This window comes from Podarcis gaigeae, assembly GCF_964106915.1.
Source record: "Podarcis gaigeae genome assembly, chromosome: 12".
NCBI classification, from domain to species: Eukaryota; Metazoa; Chordata; class Lepidosauria; order Squamata; family Lacertidae; genus Podarcis; species Podarcis gaigeae.
This window is the reverse complement of record NC_139688.1, coordinates 9,547,395-9,565,382: the sequence shown is the minus strand read 5'-3', so window position 1 is coordinate 9,565,382 and position 17,988 is coordinate 9,547,395. Positions and strand designations below refer to the sequence as shown.

General features: G+C 44.8%; 1 protein-coding gene across 3 annotated transcripts; it reads right to left on the bottom strand.

Annotated features, from left to right (window-relative positions):
• Positions 1-926: 926 nt before the first annotated feature.
• LOC310827771 (solute carrier family 22 member 13-like) lies at positions 927-17,843 on the bottom strand. 3 transcript variants are annotated; one of them, XM_083704194.1, is made up of 10 exons: positions 16,507-17,843; positions 12,957-13,060; positions 10,755-10,909; positions 8,763-8,931; positions 7,716-7,836; positions 6,186-6,277; positions 5,042-5,256; positions 4,001-4,109; positions 2,262-2,471; positions 927-1,167 (listed from the first exon to the last, which is right to left on the bottom strand). In XM_083704194.1, exons 1-10 carry the CDS (start codon positions 16,876-16,878, stop codon positions 1,077-1,079), a joined length of 1,638 nt encoding a protein of 545 aa, XP_083560320.1. In that variant the 5' UTR covers positions 16,879-17,843; the 3' UTR covers positions 927-1,076. The 3 variants fall into 3 exon arrangements, with proteins under 3 accessions (XP_083560320.1, XP_083560321.1, XP_083560322.1); XM_083704195.1 differs by lacking the exon at positions 4,001-4,109 and having other exon boundaries at positions 2,262-2,467; XM_083704196.1 differs by lacking the exon at positions 927-1,167 and having other exon boundaries at positions 2,268-2,467.
• Between the last annotated feature and the right edge of the window lie 145 nt (positions 17,844-17,988).

Sequence of the window (17,988 nt, the reverse complement as noted above, 5' to 3'; positions counted from 1 at the left end):
CAGGGTTGGGAGGATGTGGGGAAGTCCAACAGATTTGGAAAAAAGAGTAAGAAAAATTTGTAACTTTCCTTTTCTACTTTTATAATATGCTCTTTATTCTTTTTTCTGTATTTCATAAAACTAATAAAAAATATTATAAAAAAAAAGTTGCCTGTCTCCCCCCATTATAGCTAACGTTTTTTCAGACATTTAGCTATGGAAACTGTACAAAACAAACGCGTGCGTGCAAACCTCTGTTTTCCTCAGGTACACCGGAACTTTCAAGTACAAGAATAAAGCTGAGACCAGCAGATCACTTCCCACAGAGTTGCAAAGCTTCAGAGGTCTCCTGATAAGAGAAACGCTCAACTATTTCACATATTCGTTTCACAAGAGTATTTACAACCCTAAAACATTCCATCCCAGCAAATTCTCCTGTTGGAGAGAACACTACAAGTACAGCATTTTGAAACAATAAAACAATTGAAAGCTAATAATCCACCAGCTGTAAAAAAGAAAAAGAGAGAGTGCAATAGTTTTTAAAGAGAGGTTAGATAGCCCTCTGTCATGAATGCTGTAGCTGAGATTGCTGCATTGCAGGGGTTGGACTAGATGACCCGTGGAACCCTTCCCACTCAGAATCAGAATTCTCTGATTCTGTGTATGCAGAAGGTGTCAGGTTCAATCCTCAGCATCTCCAGGTCTGGCTTGATTCAATGCTGATTCTGATGTTTTCTAGAAGTCCTACATTGAGTCCAAAGGGATTTACTCCCATGTATGTGTGAGCATAGAACTGCACCCTAAATTTGCACTGCAGCTATTCTGTAAGAAGCACAACCAAATCTATCCTAAGATTATCAATGTTCTTTTAAACATGAGTGTATGCTTTTAATCTGCTCATATTACATTCAGATCTTTCAAACCAAGTTATTTTAAGGGGCACGTAATAGAATCGATTTTTTATTTTTATTTTCATTTAAAAACAATTTTTTAAAACAAAATATTTAAACCAATTATTTTTATCTGCTGGGCTCAGAGTGGGAGGAGAGGAAATTCACACATTCTTCTTGGCAGCTTGGAGCAATCCACACGGTGGGTTAAAGGCGAGTTATTGTTATCCGTTCAGTAATGTCTTCATTCGGTTTTAAACACACATTTCCCAAACTACCGTTGATTCTTTTGCTGGGCCTATGGAGGGGAAAGAAGGTTAAAAGGAGATGATTAAATTCATGCATACGTTTTCTGCTCCAAATGATTCTGAATGGCAGGTGCATCAAGCAAACCTAGGAATTGGTTCACAGAAGCTGCCTCACACAGAGTCATGAAGAAGAAGAGTTTGGATTTGATATCCCGCTTTATCACTACCCGAAGGAGTCTCAAAGCGGCTAACATTCTCCTTTCCCTTCCTCCCCCACAACAAACACACTGTGAGGTGCGTGGGGCTGAGAGACTTCAGAGAAGTGTGACTGGCCCAAGGTCACCCAGCAGCTGCATGTGGAGGAGCGGGGAATCAAACCCGGTTCACCAGATTGCAAGACTACCGCTCTTAACCACTACACCACACTGGCTCTCGCCATGGTTTTGGGTCCATTTAGGTTAATATTGTCTGTTCTGACTTGCAGCAGTTTTCCGGGGTTTCAGACACAGCCTTTCCCAGCCCATTCAGGTGACGCCACATTAGCACTAATGGTTGCAATGTCAGATGATGCTTAACATGTGCGATTCAGCCACAGTTCTTGAAGATCACCTGCCATTCATCAAGGCACAGTTCACACATTCATGTAAGTTAATAGAAGGCAAAAAGAGTGGAACGTCTAGCCTGGAAAAGTGTCTGCATGATCGGCTGAGACACAAGATCTGTTTGTGGCTTTAGGTCTGTGACAGCTCATCTGCACATGCAAGCAAACCCTCAATATTGTGGACCTTGAGCAACATCAATGCACGTGTGAAGCAACCCGAGAGGCAGAGTAATCAAGTGATCCATAGCCCTGAGATTCCCAAGTGAGAGTAAAAACCTCAAAAGTCAACCTTCTCTTCTGATAACCTATTCAATTAACCATATGTATGAATGACTGTAAACAATTGCTTGGAGCAAAACAGTGTTTTTAAATCACGCAACACTGTTGCTTTAGCTCTGCATTGTTTTAATGGAAGCGGTCAGCTGCCTTGCGGACTCCACACAGCCAGGAAGCACAACCAGGTCAAGCACAAACACATGGATGTAAAAAAAAGGCAAGGGAATAAGTAAATGCACAAGTCTTCAGAACCACCCCAAGACTTGCCTCTGATAGTGTGCAATGTCATCCATGCAATCCGGGAGTTCCTTGCCGCACGTCTCCGGAAGCAAGCAGGCAAGGAGTCCACCAGCCACGGCGGCACTGCCAAATATCACCACGGGGATAGAGGGGTGGTACTTGTCCAAGAGACCAATCAGAGGCGAGATGATGCCTGCCAATCTGGCTGCCGTCTGGCACCACCCCACTCCAGTCTGCCTGAGAAGGAAGGAAGACACGGGTGGCGAGTCTTTCCCACAATCCTCTGGAGATATTTACCCTCGCTAGATTCAATGTGCTGCCACATTGCAGGGCAGATTTGAGGGTAAACCATACGTGGAACGAGTCTGCCCTTGTGACTTGATGGAAGCAGAAACTGTCTCTCATGCCTTGTTACGCTGCCATTTCTACAGGGATATACGCTTGGTATTTATCACCCCTGCTATGCAAAAATCTCCAAAATGAACCCAAACTTCAATGTCTAAAATTCCTGGTAGAGGACAAGGATCCTGAGATCACATTAAGGGTAGCCAAATTCTGTGTGACTGCCATAAAACTTAGGGAACAAGCTGTGCTATCATAATGATTAGGGTGTTAAATGATAATTTTAGGTTATATGTTAATGACTAAGTTTTAATTTATATATTTTTTAACTGTTGCTATATCCTTATTGTCTCTGTTATACCTAATTGCAAATTCAAATGTATGCCTATCGTGTTTTATGACTTCCTTCATATTGTATGTGGGCTGGAACTAGTCTGTGACCGAAATAATAAAATTCAATATATCCTCTGGAGGGGAGTCGCATTGGGGGCACTGCAGGAACTAAAAATGGTAGTTCCCAGGCTCAGGAGCTGGCACTGCTTCCATGTGAGCCAGAGGGGGCACCCCACACAAATGGCACTCTCCCTAGAGATTCCTGAAACCTGGATATAGGCCAAGTGGCTTTTTGATTGCTGCAGAGCACAGCCAATAAGCACTATGAACAGCCAGCTCCCCTTGGAAGCAGGAATAAGCATTGGCTTAAAGCTCTTAGGCCCCCTAAATGTTCAGAGGGCGTTCAGCTCTACCCCTGGCTCCTTGTGATGTTGGGCACTCGCAATCGTCTTTAGAAGTTGGCACCTCTGTAGGAAAGTGAGTGGAGGGTGGAGATTTCACTTGTTTCTGTCAGTCTTCTCCATTCACCCAGTCTACAAGTTTAAACTTACAATTGTTTGTTGATTGGATGGTTGGTTTATAAACACAACATGCAGTGTCATTTTTCTAGAAAAAGACGTGCCGGAGCGCATCATGAACATCTTCCTTGTTCTTTTAGAATGGCAATGATGTCTACCTGAGAGGTGCTGGAGCTGAGCTTTGGTGAGCTGTGGCTGAAAAAAAGCCCTGACAGCGTGTGATGTTTCTCAAATTTTGAGCCTGGTTCTCCAGACCTAGCAGTTCCCCCCTCTCTTCCCACCATTTTGTCGTCAAAGCCCATTGCAGTCTACAAGTGCTTGAATTACACAGAGCAGCTGGCTAACTTAAAGGAGCAGACAGGGTGGTGCTATGGCTATGGCTGCTCATATGGGCAACTTCCATTACGTAACACTGCAAAAGGTCATGAATTATCCAATTTAAAAACTGGAAATGCAACCTTTACATCTGATATAACTCTTCATTTTTTTAAAAAAGCTGTATTTCAGGCCCTCTGCATAAATACACCCCGTTTTTGAGACACAATGTTTTTTAAAGTGCATAGCAAGCCTCACCGGACAATAGTTGGGAACAGCTCTGCAGAATACACATATGATATAGATAAGGAGCCAGACATGATAAACTTCCCCGTGGTGGCAAACAGCGTTACTAGTATAGGCAGATCTGAGGGGAGAAAGATTTCATGTCAAAGAAAACCCAAAAACAAAAGCAGTGTGTGTGTGTGTGTGTGTGTGTGTGTGTGTGTGTGTGTTGTCATGCGACCCAGGGCTTCAACAACCCATGCTCAGGGGAAGAGGCCATGGGTACAAGAGGCGCCATCTGTCTGGGCATGCCACCAGCCTCAAAAGATGCCTCTGTTGCCACAGGCATTGCCTTGATCTCCCAATTCAATCTCCTTCTTAAATTGCTCTGTGGTTTCAAATGGGATTGGTTTTTTGCATATCTTAATCTGGGATCTTTATATTTTAACTTTTTGTGTTTTTATAGTTTGTAAGCAGCTCATTTTGGCATTAAGAGGTACCGCATTTTTTGCTCTATAAAACTCACTTTTCCCTCCTAAAAAGTAAGGGGGAATGTGTGTGCGTCTTATGGAGCGAATGCAGGCTGCGCAGCTATCCCAGAAGCCAGAATAGCAAGAGGGATTGTTGCTTTCACTGCGCAGCGATCCCTCTTGCTGTTCTGGCTTCTGAGATTCAGAATATTTTTTTTCTTGTTTTCCTCCTCCAAAAACTAGGTGCGTCTTGTGGTCTGGTGCGTCTTATAGAGCAAAAACTACGGTATACGCATGAATTGAATTAAATTATTATTATTATTATTATTATTATTATTATTATTATTATTATTATTAGAAGGATGATAAGCCCCTATAAGAGTAGAGATGTCACTCACCAAAGATAGGACTGGGGCTTAGAGGAAACTGGAGCACTATTGAATGCTCAGCCTGGGTCGGCTGCTTGCTGGAGCAAGCTGAGATTCCAATCAGAGCATCGCCTGGCTTCACTTATCCGAAACTTTTTTGAAGATTGGTTTAAAACAGAGCCCATTTGTCAAGTGTTAGCCTGGGGGATGCTAGCCCTTCAGGGGTTGATATGCACCTTTTGGGATGACTGCGATGAGAAGGCAACAAGCTCCCCCCAGGAGCAAGGCGGAGGACTGGCATTTCTTTCTCCCTAGCCACTGCACCAGGAAGATGCAGGAGAGACGACCTGGGATTTCAACAGCCCCAAAGATAGCCTGCGTCAGGTAGATATCGAAACCGAAACCGCCCACGTTCAAGCTCAACCCGTAGTACGCCAAACTGCTGACAAACCTACAGACGAACAGACCATATCCATGGTTAAAAGTAAGGCGAGTTTTAAACTGGAAGGACACATAGCACTTCCCAATTCCTCACAGTACCCCGTTTTAACTTCTTTAAAAGGTTTCTAACCCACATGGATGGGAGTGCAGATCGTTTTGGAAATGCAACTTGGAAAAGGGCATGTAATTTGGGCAAATTCCAAACGCTGAGCTTTCGGTGTGGGCTGATGTCTGAATAGTAAAGGTAAAGGTACCCCCTGCCTGTCAGGGCCAGTCGTGACCGACTCTAGGGTTGCGTACTCATCTCGCTCAAGAGGCCGGGAGCTGGCGCTGTCCGAAGACACTTCCGGGTCACGTGGCCAGCGTGACGAAGCTGCATCTGGCGAGCCAGCACCTGCGCCGCACACGGAAACGCCGTTTACCTTCCCGCTGGAGTGGTCCCTATTTATCTACTTGCACTTAGGGGTGCTTTCGAACTGCTAGGTGGGCAGGAGCTGGGACCGAACGACGGGAGCTCACCCCGTTGCGGGGATTCGAACCGCCGACCTTACGATCAGCAAATCCTAGGCACTGAGGTTTTACCCACAGCGCCACCTGCGTCCCTGATGTCTGAATAGGATAATATAAAAGGAGACAAAATGCATGAAGATGCTTTCTGCGTAATCAAATCATTGGCCCTTTTGCCCATCTCGGGTAGATAGTCTTCCCAATCCCATTCTCTGAGATCTAGGAAATACGCCAAGTTGGATATCTGGTCCATCTGACTCAGTATTGTCCACACAATGGCTGTGACTCTCTGGGGTTTCAGGTAACGTCCTTGCCAGCCACACCTGGAGATAGCGGAGTTTGAAAAGGGAACCTTCTGCATACAGAGCAGAGGCCAGGAACTTTGCTCCTTTGTACTACTGCAAATAAAGAAACCACAGATAACAGGCTTACCAGACTGCTGATAGGATGAAAGTCACCTTCCCCATGTGGGGGTTTCTAAACAGTTCCCAAATACCTGCAGACACGGTCTTTTCAGGTTTCAGCTTGAAACATGAAAAGTGAAAACAAAGAGAGAAAGGACAGAGTGGGGAAACCAAGTTAACTTCATTTGTAATCTCTTGCTTTCTGGAAAGCCCATCTCGGTTCACCTTTTTTCGTTTGTTTGTTTCTGCATCAAAACCAAACTATAGTTATGGACCACCCAAACAGTGTTGGCCATATCTGTGTCCCTGTAGCACACTGCCCAACTTCTGGAGACACAAAACCAGGACTCCTGTCTTCCGGGACACGCTCCCGGGCAAGTCATGTGACCTGTTCCTTGCCCTTGCCCCCCCCCAAAGCGCTTTGGGGGGGGGGGACACAGTGTGAGAGCACGTGACACCGAAAATGGCCACCGCAATCTCTCACAAAAAATCCTGTATGTCCCATTTTTCCCGGGGCATTTGGCAGGTATTCTGTTGGGCTTTGCGGCGAGTGAAACGACGCGCAGTTCCTGCCCAGCTCATCCATGGTTCCTGTCTGCTCACCTTCTCAGCTGGACAAGGTTTCGTGGGAGTTAGGGGTAAACATGATTTGTGCAATGGAGACGTGAGGAGTTGCTAAATGGAGGATGCTAAGGAGTCGGGATGGCTTGGCTAGATTCTTTTGCTTGTTTTCCTCTGGAGCCAGATGCTGGAAAAGCATGGGGAAAGTGTTATCCACAATCGTACCTTGGTTTTCAAACAGAATGTGTTGCGGCAGTCCGTTCGACTTCTGAAACGTTTGGAAACCAAGGCGCGGCTTCTGATTGGGTGCAGGAGTGTCCTGCAGCCAATCGGAAGTTGCGGAAGCTGCGCCAGTCGTTCAGCTTCCAAGGCAAAGTTTGCTAACCTGAACACTTACTTCCGGGTTTGTGGCGTTCGAGTTCCAAGTTGTTCATGAACTAAGCTGTTTGAAAACCAAGGTATGACTGCATTTCTTAAGTACACAGTAAGATAGGAATGGTGATTCTACAGTCCTCTGCTAGCCCCAGCCTGCAAGGCTAGCAGTCAGGGACATGGGAGATGTTGCCCAACCAATATCTAGAGTGCCACAAGTTCCCAACCACTGGATTAGATGAAAAGACAGTCTAGGCAAATACTACTGAGCTACTTTTGCCTCTCTGACTTCATCCAAGAGCCGTAGAGCTCCAGTCCCCAGGCCATGCCTAAGGATCCAATTTTTTGATGCTACAAGTAGGCGACTTCAGCAATTTATAATACACTTATCAGTTTTAAATTTTGTGCTTTTCATTTTTTCTACAAGACATCTGCTTTTGAAAATTGAAGTTCTAGTAGCTATTTTTGTGGGGGGGAGGGGTGCAAGTAATTAGCCCAAGATATGTCTGGCACCCCTGAAATCTCCCACCGTTCTGAGATTGGGGTGCACAAAACAATATGGACTAGGTGAAATAAATGATATTTTTGGAAAGAATAGCTGGCTACAACGCCCAGCTTCTCTTACCTCATCTAACAGCTTAAGTGGAATGGCTCGTTTGTTGATAGAAGATGCCTTCTGGAGAAGCTTCTTGGCTTCTTCTGTTTTTCCTTTGGTCACCAGCCACCGAGCAGATTCAGGAAGGATCCTGAGAAATATTCCAACAGGCAAGCATATTCAGGGCAGTCCTTTACATCCCTACTAAAAAACAACAACAAAAAACCAGAATGGTACGGTGACCTGGCAGACAGCATAGCAGGCTGGAACCCTTGATAATCTGCTGCAAGTCCGGACTATGCAGAATTAGATAAATTAAGAGGAAGGATTCGAAACCTGTGGGGATCAGAGATTCTTAGAGGACTGGAGTAAATATATGAACTATTTGAAAAGTACAATTGTGATGAACAGATTACCCTAGTAGGTTTGCAAGAGGTTTTGTAAAGTGGATTATTTGAAATATTACAAGAAAGACTATGAGAATTATTAGGTAAGGACAATTAAATGCAATATAGAAATTAAAAAATGCAGAATAAGTGATAAAGAATGGAAAATCATCAGAGGTGTTGATGGAAGTCTAAAATATTGTATAAGATGAGAAGATATGTTGTATGACTGTTGGAACTATGTTAAAAAATCAATAAAAATGTATATGTATGTGTATAGATGATAGATAGATAGATAGATAGATAGATAGATAGATAGATAGATATAGATATAGATAGATAGATATAGATAGATAGATAGATAGATGATAGATAGATAGATAGATAGATAGATAGATAGATAGATAGATAGGTAGATAGATAGATAGATAGATAGATAGATAGATAGATGATAGATAGATATAGATAGATATGCTGCTGAAAGTCCAACTCATAGAACGTTAGAGTTGGAAGAGACACCATGAGTTATCTAGTCCAACCCTCTGACATGCACCTGTTTTCATTCTAAGCCACCTTGAGGCTCTTGCGGAAGGCAGGGTAAAAACAAAACAAAACACCGCTTCAAATAAAAAATAGGTGAGTGGTTGGGGGCCTGGCTCTGGGACTTGTCACATTCTGATCCAGTACTCACCACAGGTAGAAGAAGAGGGCAAAAACTGGAGCAGATCCAGCAAGCTGCAGCGTCCTCCAGTCGCGAAAGGCATAAGCCAGGCCAGCCAGAATCATCTGCCCCGTGGAAAAAGCTGCATGGCTGATAATGACCGTATGTGGACGGTAGACAATTCCAACCCATTCTGTAGCTACAGGTGGTTAGGAGAAATTGATTTCAAAGCATAACAAAAAACCAATCATATGAATAAAGCTTTAATTCTTTTTTTAAAAACAGCTTTTGACAGTGCAGTCTCACAATTTAAACTTTTGGCTTCAGCTTGCATTCAGTCCCACAAAACCCTCTCTTGATTTTTCCTTCTGGTAGTGCAAAGAGAATTTGCAGCTATTATGTAAGGCACTTGTCTTGGATGTTCAGCTGTGATTGTTCACACACACATACATTCAGCTGGAAAGCCATTAAAAAACCTATTCCTAGGGCAGCATATAGGTAAAGGTAAAGGGACCCCTGACCATTAAGTCCAGTCATGACCGACTCTGGGGTTGCGGCGTTCATCTCGCTTTACTGGCCGAGGGAGCCGGCGTACAGCTTCCGGGTCATGTGGCCAGCAAGACTAAGCCACTTCTGGCGAACCAGAGCAGCGCATGGAAATGCCGTTTACCTTCCCACCTATTTATCTACTTGCACTTTGATGTGCTTTCGAACTGCCAGGTTGGCAGGAGCAGGGACTGAGCAACGGGAGCTCACCCCGTCGCGGGGATTCAAACCGCCAACCTTCTGATCAGCAAGTCCTAGGCTCTGTGGTTTAACCCACAGCGCCACCTGTGTCCCCAGGGCAGCATATAGTGGGTAATAAACCTTGCCCTATGTCAGTGATGGCCAAACTTGGCTCTCCAGCTGTTTTGGGACTACAACTCCCATCATCCCTAGCTAACAGGACCAGTGGTCAGGGATGATGGGAATTGTAGTCCCAAAACAGCTGGAGGGCCAAGTTTGGCCATCACTGCCCTGGGTCAACTGAACTTGGACGGGTTCTTATCTCCCCAATGGGACAAGGTTGACAAGTGGCTGGGGCTGGCCAGCTGTCAGTTGGGGGTTTATTTCGCATAGCTCTGTGCGAAGAAGCCCTCAACTATTGGAAGTTCACCAGGGCTTACAAAGACCCTAGGTCAAGGGTGAACAACATGGTGCCCTCCAGACATTGATGGACTCCAACTCCCATGAATCCCAGCAAGAATGGCCAATGATGGGAGCTGTAGTCCAACAACCCTGGAAGGGCCCAGGACCCAGGTCTTTTATTCTAACAAGTGCACATCACAAATGGAACAAATGAAGCTGCTTGATGCAAGATCAGATTATTGGTCCATCTGGAGGGCTTTGGACTTCTGAAAGGCAGCAGATCCCAGGGGCCTCAGGTAGAGAAGGATCTTCCCCTTCACCTGCTATTTGGTCCTTTTGTCTGAAGATGTCAGGAACTGAACCTGGGATCTCCTACATGCAAAGCACAAGGCTTGACCATTGAGCTATCGCTTCTGCTCGTATGAGAGTCTGGTATATCTGTCCTCAAAAGCCATACTTAAGACTCGGAATGCTGTGCTCTCGGAAATGTGAAGCTATTCGGAGCATAAACACCACTCTTGATCTTTTAAAAGATGCAGTCAGAGAGTGAAAAAAAAGGCCTCGCTGATGTGATCCAAAGGAAAGCGAGCCATACATTTGGCACCAGCTTGGCTGCAGAAGTTGCCACCCAACTGTCTTAGGGACTGCACTCCAGTTTACTCCTTAGCCTTTTCTTCCCCTGAGGATGTCTCGCAAGGGGGCGAGTAATGAATATTTATAATAAACATGATAAAAACAAACACACACCGCACAAAGAACAGCCAGCAAGTGCCGTGGAATGGGGAGATTTCCGAGGGCCAGGTAGAATGGTACTGAAGGCCTCATTTGCCCAAAGAAGAACTCAGAGACTAGGCTTCCCTTTCTATTTTGTAAAGCCGTTTGTGTACATCTTACCTAAAGCTAAACTGCTTATCACGACTCCGGAAACAGAAGCACCCACAAGAAATCGGAACGCAATGTAGAGGTAGAAATTGGGAGCAAAGGCCGTAGCAACCCCAAACACGCCTTCGATGAGCATGGACAACAGAAGACTTGGCCGCCGACCAAACCTGGGAGAGGAGAAAATGCATTTTGCCATCATGTTGCTTTGGGGGAACTTTCCCTCTCCTAAGACAGTAGCAGAAAACAGGAGGCACTCACAAAAATCCCTGGGCACAAGGACATTGGTCTCCAGCTGTAATCTTTAGTAGCTCTCCCTCTCTTTTAAATCAGAACCAGCGAAGGCGGTGAAGGTCCTATGCAAGTGCCTGGAGGCGATTGGAGGATGGATGGCGGCTAACAGTTTGAGGTTGAATCCTGACAAGACAGAAGTACTGTTTTGGGGGGACGGGGCGGGCGGGTGTGGGAGACTCCCTGGTCCTGAATGGGGCAACTGTGCCCCTGAAGTACCAGGTGCACAGCCTGGGAGTCATTTTGGACTCACAGCTGTCCATGGAGGCGCAGGTCAATTCTGTGTCCAGGGCAGCTGTTTGTCAGCTCCATCTGGTACGCAGGCTAAGACCTACCTGCCTGCAGACTGTCTCACCAGAGTGGCGCATGCTCTAGTTATCTCCCACTTGGACTACTGCAATGTGCTCTACGTGGGGCTACCTTTGAAGGTGATCCGGAATCTGCAATTAATCCAGAATGCGGCAGCTAGACTGGTGACTGGGAGCGGCCGCCGAGACCATATAACACCGGTCTTGAAAGACCTACACTGGCTCCCAGTAGGTTTCTGAGCACAATTCAAAGTGTTGGTGCTGACCTTTAAAGCCCTAAACTGCCTCGGTCCTGTATACCTGAAGGAGCGTCTCCACCCCCATTGTTCTACCTGGACACTGAGGTCCAGCACCAAAGGCCTTCTGGCAGTTCCCTCGCTGCGAGAAGCCAAGTTCCAGGGAACCAGACAGAGGTCCTTCTCGGTAGTGGTGCCCTCCCTGTGGAACGCCCTCCCACCAGATGTTAAAGAGAACAACAACTACCAGACTTTTAGAAGACATCACAAGGCAGCCCTGTTTAAGGAAGCTTTTAATGTTTGATGTATCATAGTATTTTAATATTATTTTGGAAGCCGCCCAGAGTGGCTGGGGAAGCCCAGCCAGATGGGCGGGGTATAAATAATTTATTATTATTATTATTATTATTATTATTATTATTATTATTATTATTCAATAGGTCTTGAGTTGGAAACACAAAGCCGTATGCATGGATCAATCACAGAAGGCAAATCATTGAACGGTTCATTTATCCAGTCTGTACAACATTTATTGCACATGTAACTTGTTAAGATACAGTTGTACATTTATCCACTCCATGTTCACAGTATCTCCAGGCTTTGTTTTGCACATGGCACCTTAGTATGATTGATGCTTGAATGGTTACAAGTCAATCTCTATTCTAGTTAATATTCTAGTAAATTTGGTTTTATACTTATATGCCAGTTTGTGGTGTTGTTGTTTTGTTGCATTGTTGCTGTTGAAGACACGCCCCAAACCCCATCACGAAACTACAGATGTAACCATTCGTGATAAAATTTGACTCTGTCCATTGAGGTCTTAACTGAGACTAGGGACGTGTCTCCCACTACGTGTGTTAAACCTTCCTAGCCTTGCAATGATGGCCGTGTTATCACAAATTCTACTGCTGAGAATAGTTTATCTCACGTGCTTTAAACTTTGCAGATAAATGTCATAAACCCAATGAACCTCCTGAGTTTCATGGCCACACCTCTCCGCTGTCTCTGGTTTTGTGCTTGCGGTAGACTTTATGAGTCTGGTGACACAGGCAGCAGTGCCACAATCACTTTTACCCATTTTTAAGACACCACGCCGCTCTAAGGACCAAGCTACATGCCAAGTTAAATGCATTTATTTATTTATTTTGCATTTAAGGTGCAGGTTTCTAAAAATTGGAAATTGCATTAGCTTGGGGAATCTAATAATTACAAGCAGGGAGGTAAGCAGCGGGGAATTTAACCCATTCCTCCCCTGCTACTGTCCTGGGTAAAATCCTTCTGAAGCTGGTTTTTAGGGACGGGCAGGAATCTCCTGCTGGCTGACCACATTTCTAAACGGCAACACTTTCCCAGCCTACTGCCCCTTATATTTTCTCTCTTACCGGTCACTTAACAGGCCAGACACCAGCGCTCCAACGAGAAGGCCCAGCATGTAAATAGATTGTGAGATGTCGTTTAAATCTTCCCAGTCACATACCAGGTCAAACTTAAGGAAAGAAAAGGAAAGCCACTTTACTTGAAGGGAATCAGGAGAAAGAAAGAATTAAACTTGCACCTTGACAATGGGCACATATTTTCAGTAGCCAAGGGTTGTGCATAGGAAACTGTTTTCAACCAAGGCGTTAGCATACTAGGTCCTCCTAACCCTCTGTTGCCTGCACTAACAGGCATCAGCTGTCCTGGAATACAGACCTGCTACTTTTAATTGGAAGGATCAGAACTCATTGGTAGAACAGCTGCTTTGTATGCAGAAATAATCCCTAACATCTCCAGATAGTAAACCCGGAAAACCAGAGGAGCAGTCAGTAGAGACCAGGGCTGTTCAACCAAGGTCCATTCAGATCTTGCAATGAACTAATTCAGGTTAACTAATTCACTGAATTAAATCAAACATCTCTGAATTGCACCTATAATTTCCAAGTGAATTGAGTGTGAATTAAGTTCCTTTTGTGGTGTAACTTTGGGTGATTTTTAAATTCAATTTGCTTTTAATTTTAATTGTGTGTGTGTGCAAGCGCACACACATATGCACACACAAATATTTTTTTATGATGGCCATTGCATTTACCGTTTTTACTTGCCTGAAAAATGATGCTGCTGTTTAAGTTTAAAGTTCATAATTTGGTGGGAGGGAGCTGGAAATAGACAGGAAGACAAACAAATGAATGCAAAGCAATACACCTTCCCTGGCTTGCAAAAACACCTAGGGTTGCCAAATTGCGATTCAGCATCATCCGTGGGGCAGGCAGTAGGGTTGGGAGTTGTTGTTGTTAATTAAATTTATATATTGCCTGTTGTCCGAAGATCTCAGGGCGATTCATAAGATGTTGCTTAACAGGAGTCGGCGCCTATGGCTACAGTTGTGGAAGTGAAATGGCTCTGAATTGCGAGGGTGTGGCGTGCAGCAGGCACCACCTTCTGAAACTTCGCTGTGTTCAAAATGAGGCACCTGGGGCCATACACAAGGCATGCATGGCTAAACTGTGGGAAAGGGGATTAGACAAACTAATGGAGAATAGGACCACCAATGACTACTAATCATGATGGCAAAAGGTTGCCTCCAGTGGTTAGCCACTGTAAGAACAGACTTTATTTTCACCTTTGGTGGACGTGCCCAAGGATTAAGACCTTCTGGGAGATGATGTATAATGAAATGAAAAAGGTATTTAAATATACCTTTCTGAAGAAACCAGAGGCCTTTCTCCTGGGCATGGTCGGCCAATTGGTGCCAAAGAAGGACAGAACTTTCTTTATGTATGTTACAACAGCAGCAAGAATACTTATTGCAAATTACTGGAAGACACAAGATTTACCCACCCAGGAAGAATGGCAGATGAAGGTGATGGACTATATGGAACTGGCAGAAATGATTGGCAGAATCCAAGACCAGGGAGAAGAGTCGGTGGAGGAAGATTGGAGGAAATTTAAAGACTATTTACAGAAACATTGTAAAATTAATATCTGTTAGAAGAATGTTAGAATAATATTATATGATTTTAGCAGGAATGATATAAAGGATTTGGGAATAACTGACTGTTAATTGGTGAAAGGAGGAAAAGTAAAGTTACATTATATTAAGACAATTTACAGGACAAGGGAAATTTACAGGACAAGAGCCGTTTACCTTCCAATTTACAGGACAAGAGGGAAAGGATTTGCTGAAATGGATAATTGACCTAGAATACAAAAAAGGGAGGTGTGAGGAGGTCAAGGAAATAAGCTAATGAAAGATTAGTAATGAGGAGATTTGATGCATTTTTCTTTGTGTTTTTGTTTTAGTTTAATGGGTTTTACTTCTCTGTTTTTTTCTTTTTTTATATTGCGATGTGTTGTTTTGTTTTTGTTTAAGGTGGTATTTCTACTTTTTCTTTCTGTAATTTTTGAAACTTTAATAAATATTATTTTTTTAAAAAAAGAACAGACTTTATTTAGCCTGATTCTAAAATGCTCTTCCTATATTCCTAGGAACAGGAATTTGGAAGTGCTAGCATCAAAAGGCCAGAGGTGGACATGCAAGGAAGTCTCAAAAGCTGTGAAGTCTGCTCCATTTCACTGTGGGGAGGTGTTGCGGTGGACCACGTGGCCACCCTCTTTCCTCCGGGGGCGGGGGACCAAGTCCCGCATTGCCCGGGGGATCCCGGCCACGTCATTGTCCAGCCGACCAATCCGGTGGCTGGGGGGGGGGGGCGTTGCCGGGACCATTTCAGCTGGGGCGTGAGCTAGAGGGCTTCCTCTTGGCTCACTTCTTCAAACTCCCTTCCTCCCTCCCTTTTTTTGACAGGTTTTCTGCATTGGCCTTGCTATGGACCTCGGTTGTTCGCCATTGAGGGGCCTGGTAGGAATTTTTCCACTTGGCAAAACTGGCAAGGGGCCATTTGGTTTTCGCCTACCTCGTAGCAATCGTCAGAACTTTGTAAGGTTTTGCGGTTAGGCATCATTTGACCTCGTGATGGGGGAGCGGAGGTGTGGCCATCACCTGCCCCTCCAAGCTTAAGGGTATTCCGTTAAAGGAATCCGGGGGTGTGGATCTTGTCCGAAGCCTGGGACGGGGCTAGGGCCATGACACGACCCCAACGGGAACACCAGGGAGAGCTCGAGTTGGTCTAAATCGACAGGGCTCCCCTTTCTGAGGGCTTACCCTTACTGGACTCCCTGCACATCGGCCAGGAGTCAGATATAGTCGGGTCCATTCAATGCCTAAGCCAATACCGCTCACAGTCTGTAATCAATAAAGTTGCCAAAATATGACCAATAACATTAACATAGTATCTGTGTCCTGGTGTCTTATTCTTTACGAGGGGGTGAATGCGGGGTCTGGACACAACAATTAGGGACTCTTCCCAAAAGGAGCTAGAGGAGTAGGACAAGAGCGATGTTTTACACACCGAAGGAAACTATCGACCAGGACGTGTGGCTGTTAACCCTCTAGCAATAAATCGCCGCTGCCATTAATATACTGCTTTATGTTTAAATAGTCTTCTCTGAAGCATGGCATATGCTGGGACAATCTTATATAAAGAAACAGCCAAAATCAGTCGCTGTTGCCGTCACTTCTAACGGTTCAAAAAATCACCTTCAGGAATGTACACTTCGTAATGTCTGCTTCCTTGCATTTTTTGCGAAGAGACATTGCAATGCGCTGTCTGCGCAGAATAAAAGTGCTGGACTGTGGTCCTGCCCTACGGTCTGAAGACCCACGAGGCCACCACCTTGTTGAAGCTAAGCAGATCCAGGCCTCCTAAGTGCCTGGATGGGAGACCCCATCGCAGCGGGACAGAAATGTAGATTGCCTTGGGATCCACGAAGGGAAGGCCACAGGGGTATATAGACTGCTTAGAAGCCATTTTGGCACATAATCAGTATATAAATTAATAAATAACTTAGGGGGGAAAGCAAGCAAATGATTCAAAGGGTAAAATACAATTTCCAAACCTGTGTGAGCAAGGAAGGCTCTTGGTTTGAAGGATAAACCCACCCACGCCGACACTTTTCGGTAGAATTAAGTCCATATTGCATGATGGCATGGAGATCCCAGTCCACTGGAGTGTACATGAGACATTCTTCAAATGTTCCATCAGGCTTTTTGGGAAGGGTCAAGTTCAGCCGTTCCTCTTCAGTCAGGTTCAAGCCGATGGCGTTGAACCAGCTTGTGTTGCAATGATGGGGCTCTTCCAGGACCATGAATAACTGGGAAAACATATGGAAGGCGAGGCTTGGCGAGGCTAGAGTCACGAGCACCAACAACCGCCATTGGAAACGCCCAAAGTCTCCAAGAGTTTTGATGATTTCCCCAGTGTCAGACATTGCTAGCTTCTTTCTACCCTTCCCTTCTGCGACTGCAATCTCCCCCAAAGACCTTTTTCACCTAGCCTCTAGAATTAATGTTTAAACCCAAAATAAATGTTTAGATAGGATTTGGCAACAAGGATGGGTATCCACTGTGATCTTTTGACAGCATGACACACCTCACATTTCTGCAACACTACTCTGCAACCCATTAACCCGGCTGCCAACAATAAATGGCAATATCATGGGAAAATGCTGTATTGAAAAAGGGACAAGACAAGGTTGTCCCATGTCGCCACTGTTATTTATTCTAATGTTGGAAATGCCAACTAAGGAAATATTGGAAAATGATGGGGGGGGGGGGGACACACACCAAGAACCAAGAATTAAAGTTGGGCAGAGAGACTACAAATGTGGTCCAGAACTTCTCTTGAGGGAGGCTGGTGTGTTGTGTGGATATTCTCTTGTATGTAAGCATACGTGTGATAGGAATTTTGAGGTCTTAGATATATGTTAAATGTTCATAAGTGTACCAACCAAGCACATACATAGATCAGCACAGGAAGACCGACCTGGAACCATTTTGATTCCCCAACTGACCAAATGTTTTCTCTGCAAGGTCAAAAGAAAATGGAAAAGCCTCCCCATTGTCTTTTCCTTCACAAATCCTGTCTTAAGGGTATGTCTGTGTTTGAATAGGGTGTGAGCCTGTGACCTGGCCCAGGAACTAAGTATTTATCATTACAAAAGACTGGCCAGGCTCCCCAGGCAATCCAATCAAGTAACCTACAAGACAGGAGATAAACAAGGACAGGAGAAAAACAACATTCAAATTTCTGTTTTAAGACCACCTTTTCTGTGATGTAGGTATGATGTATCCGAGGGGTGGTCTTAGGTTACACCCCTTCTGTGATGTATGTATGATGTTTCTGGGGGTGGTCTTGATCTACAGGGTGGCAATTTCAAAAGTCTTTATAAGGCCTTGCGCGCCAATTTTTCTGGGTTCCTCCTCTCTCCTGCGGGTGTGGGGAGCACCCTGTTGCAACAGTTCAATAAAGATCAAGCTTGCTAGCTGCTTTACTTCTCAGTATTCTCTGGTTGGCCTCTGTTATTCTCTCCTACCAATAG

What these genes read in the sequence shown, in the direction of transcription:
- LOC310827771 (XM_083704194.1), bottom strand. Translation starts at nt 16,878, where the DNA reads ATGTCTGACACTGGGGAAATCATCAAAACTCTTGGAGACTTTGGGCGT. An exon ending in AGCCTTCCTTGCTCACACAG is followed by an intron (nt 13,061 to 16,506) that starts GTTTGGAAATTG and finishes TCTTTCCTTAAG; the next exon opens with TTTGACCTGGTATGTGACTG. An exon ending in CTGTTCCCAACTATTGTCCG is followed by an intron (nt 2,472 to 4,000) that starts GTGAGGCTTGCT and finishes CTTCCTTCTCAG; the next exon opens with GCAGACTGGAGTGGGGTGGT.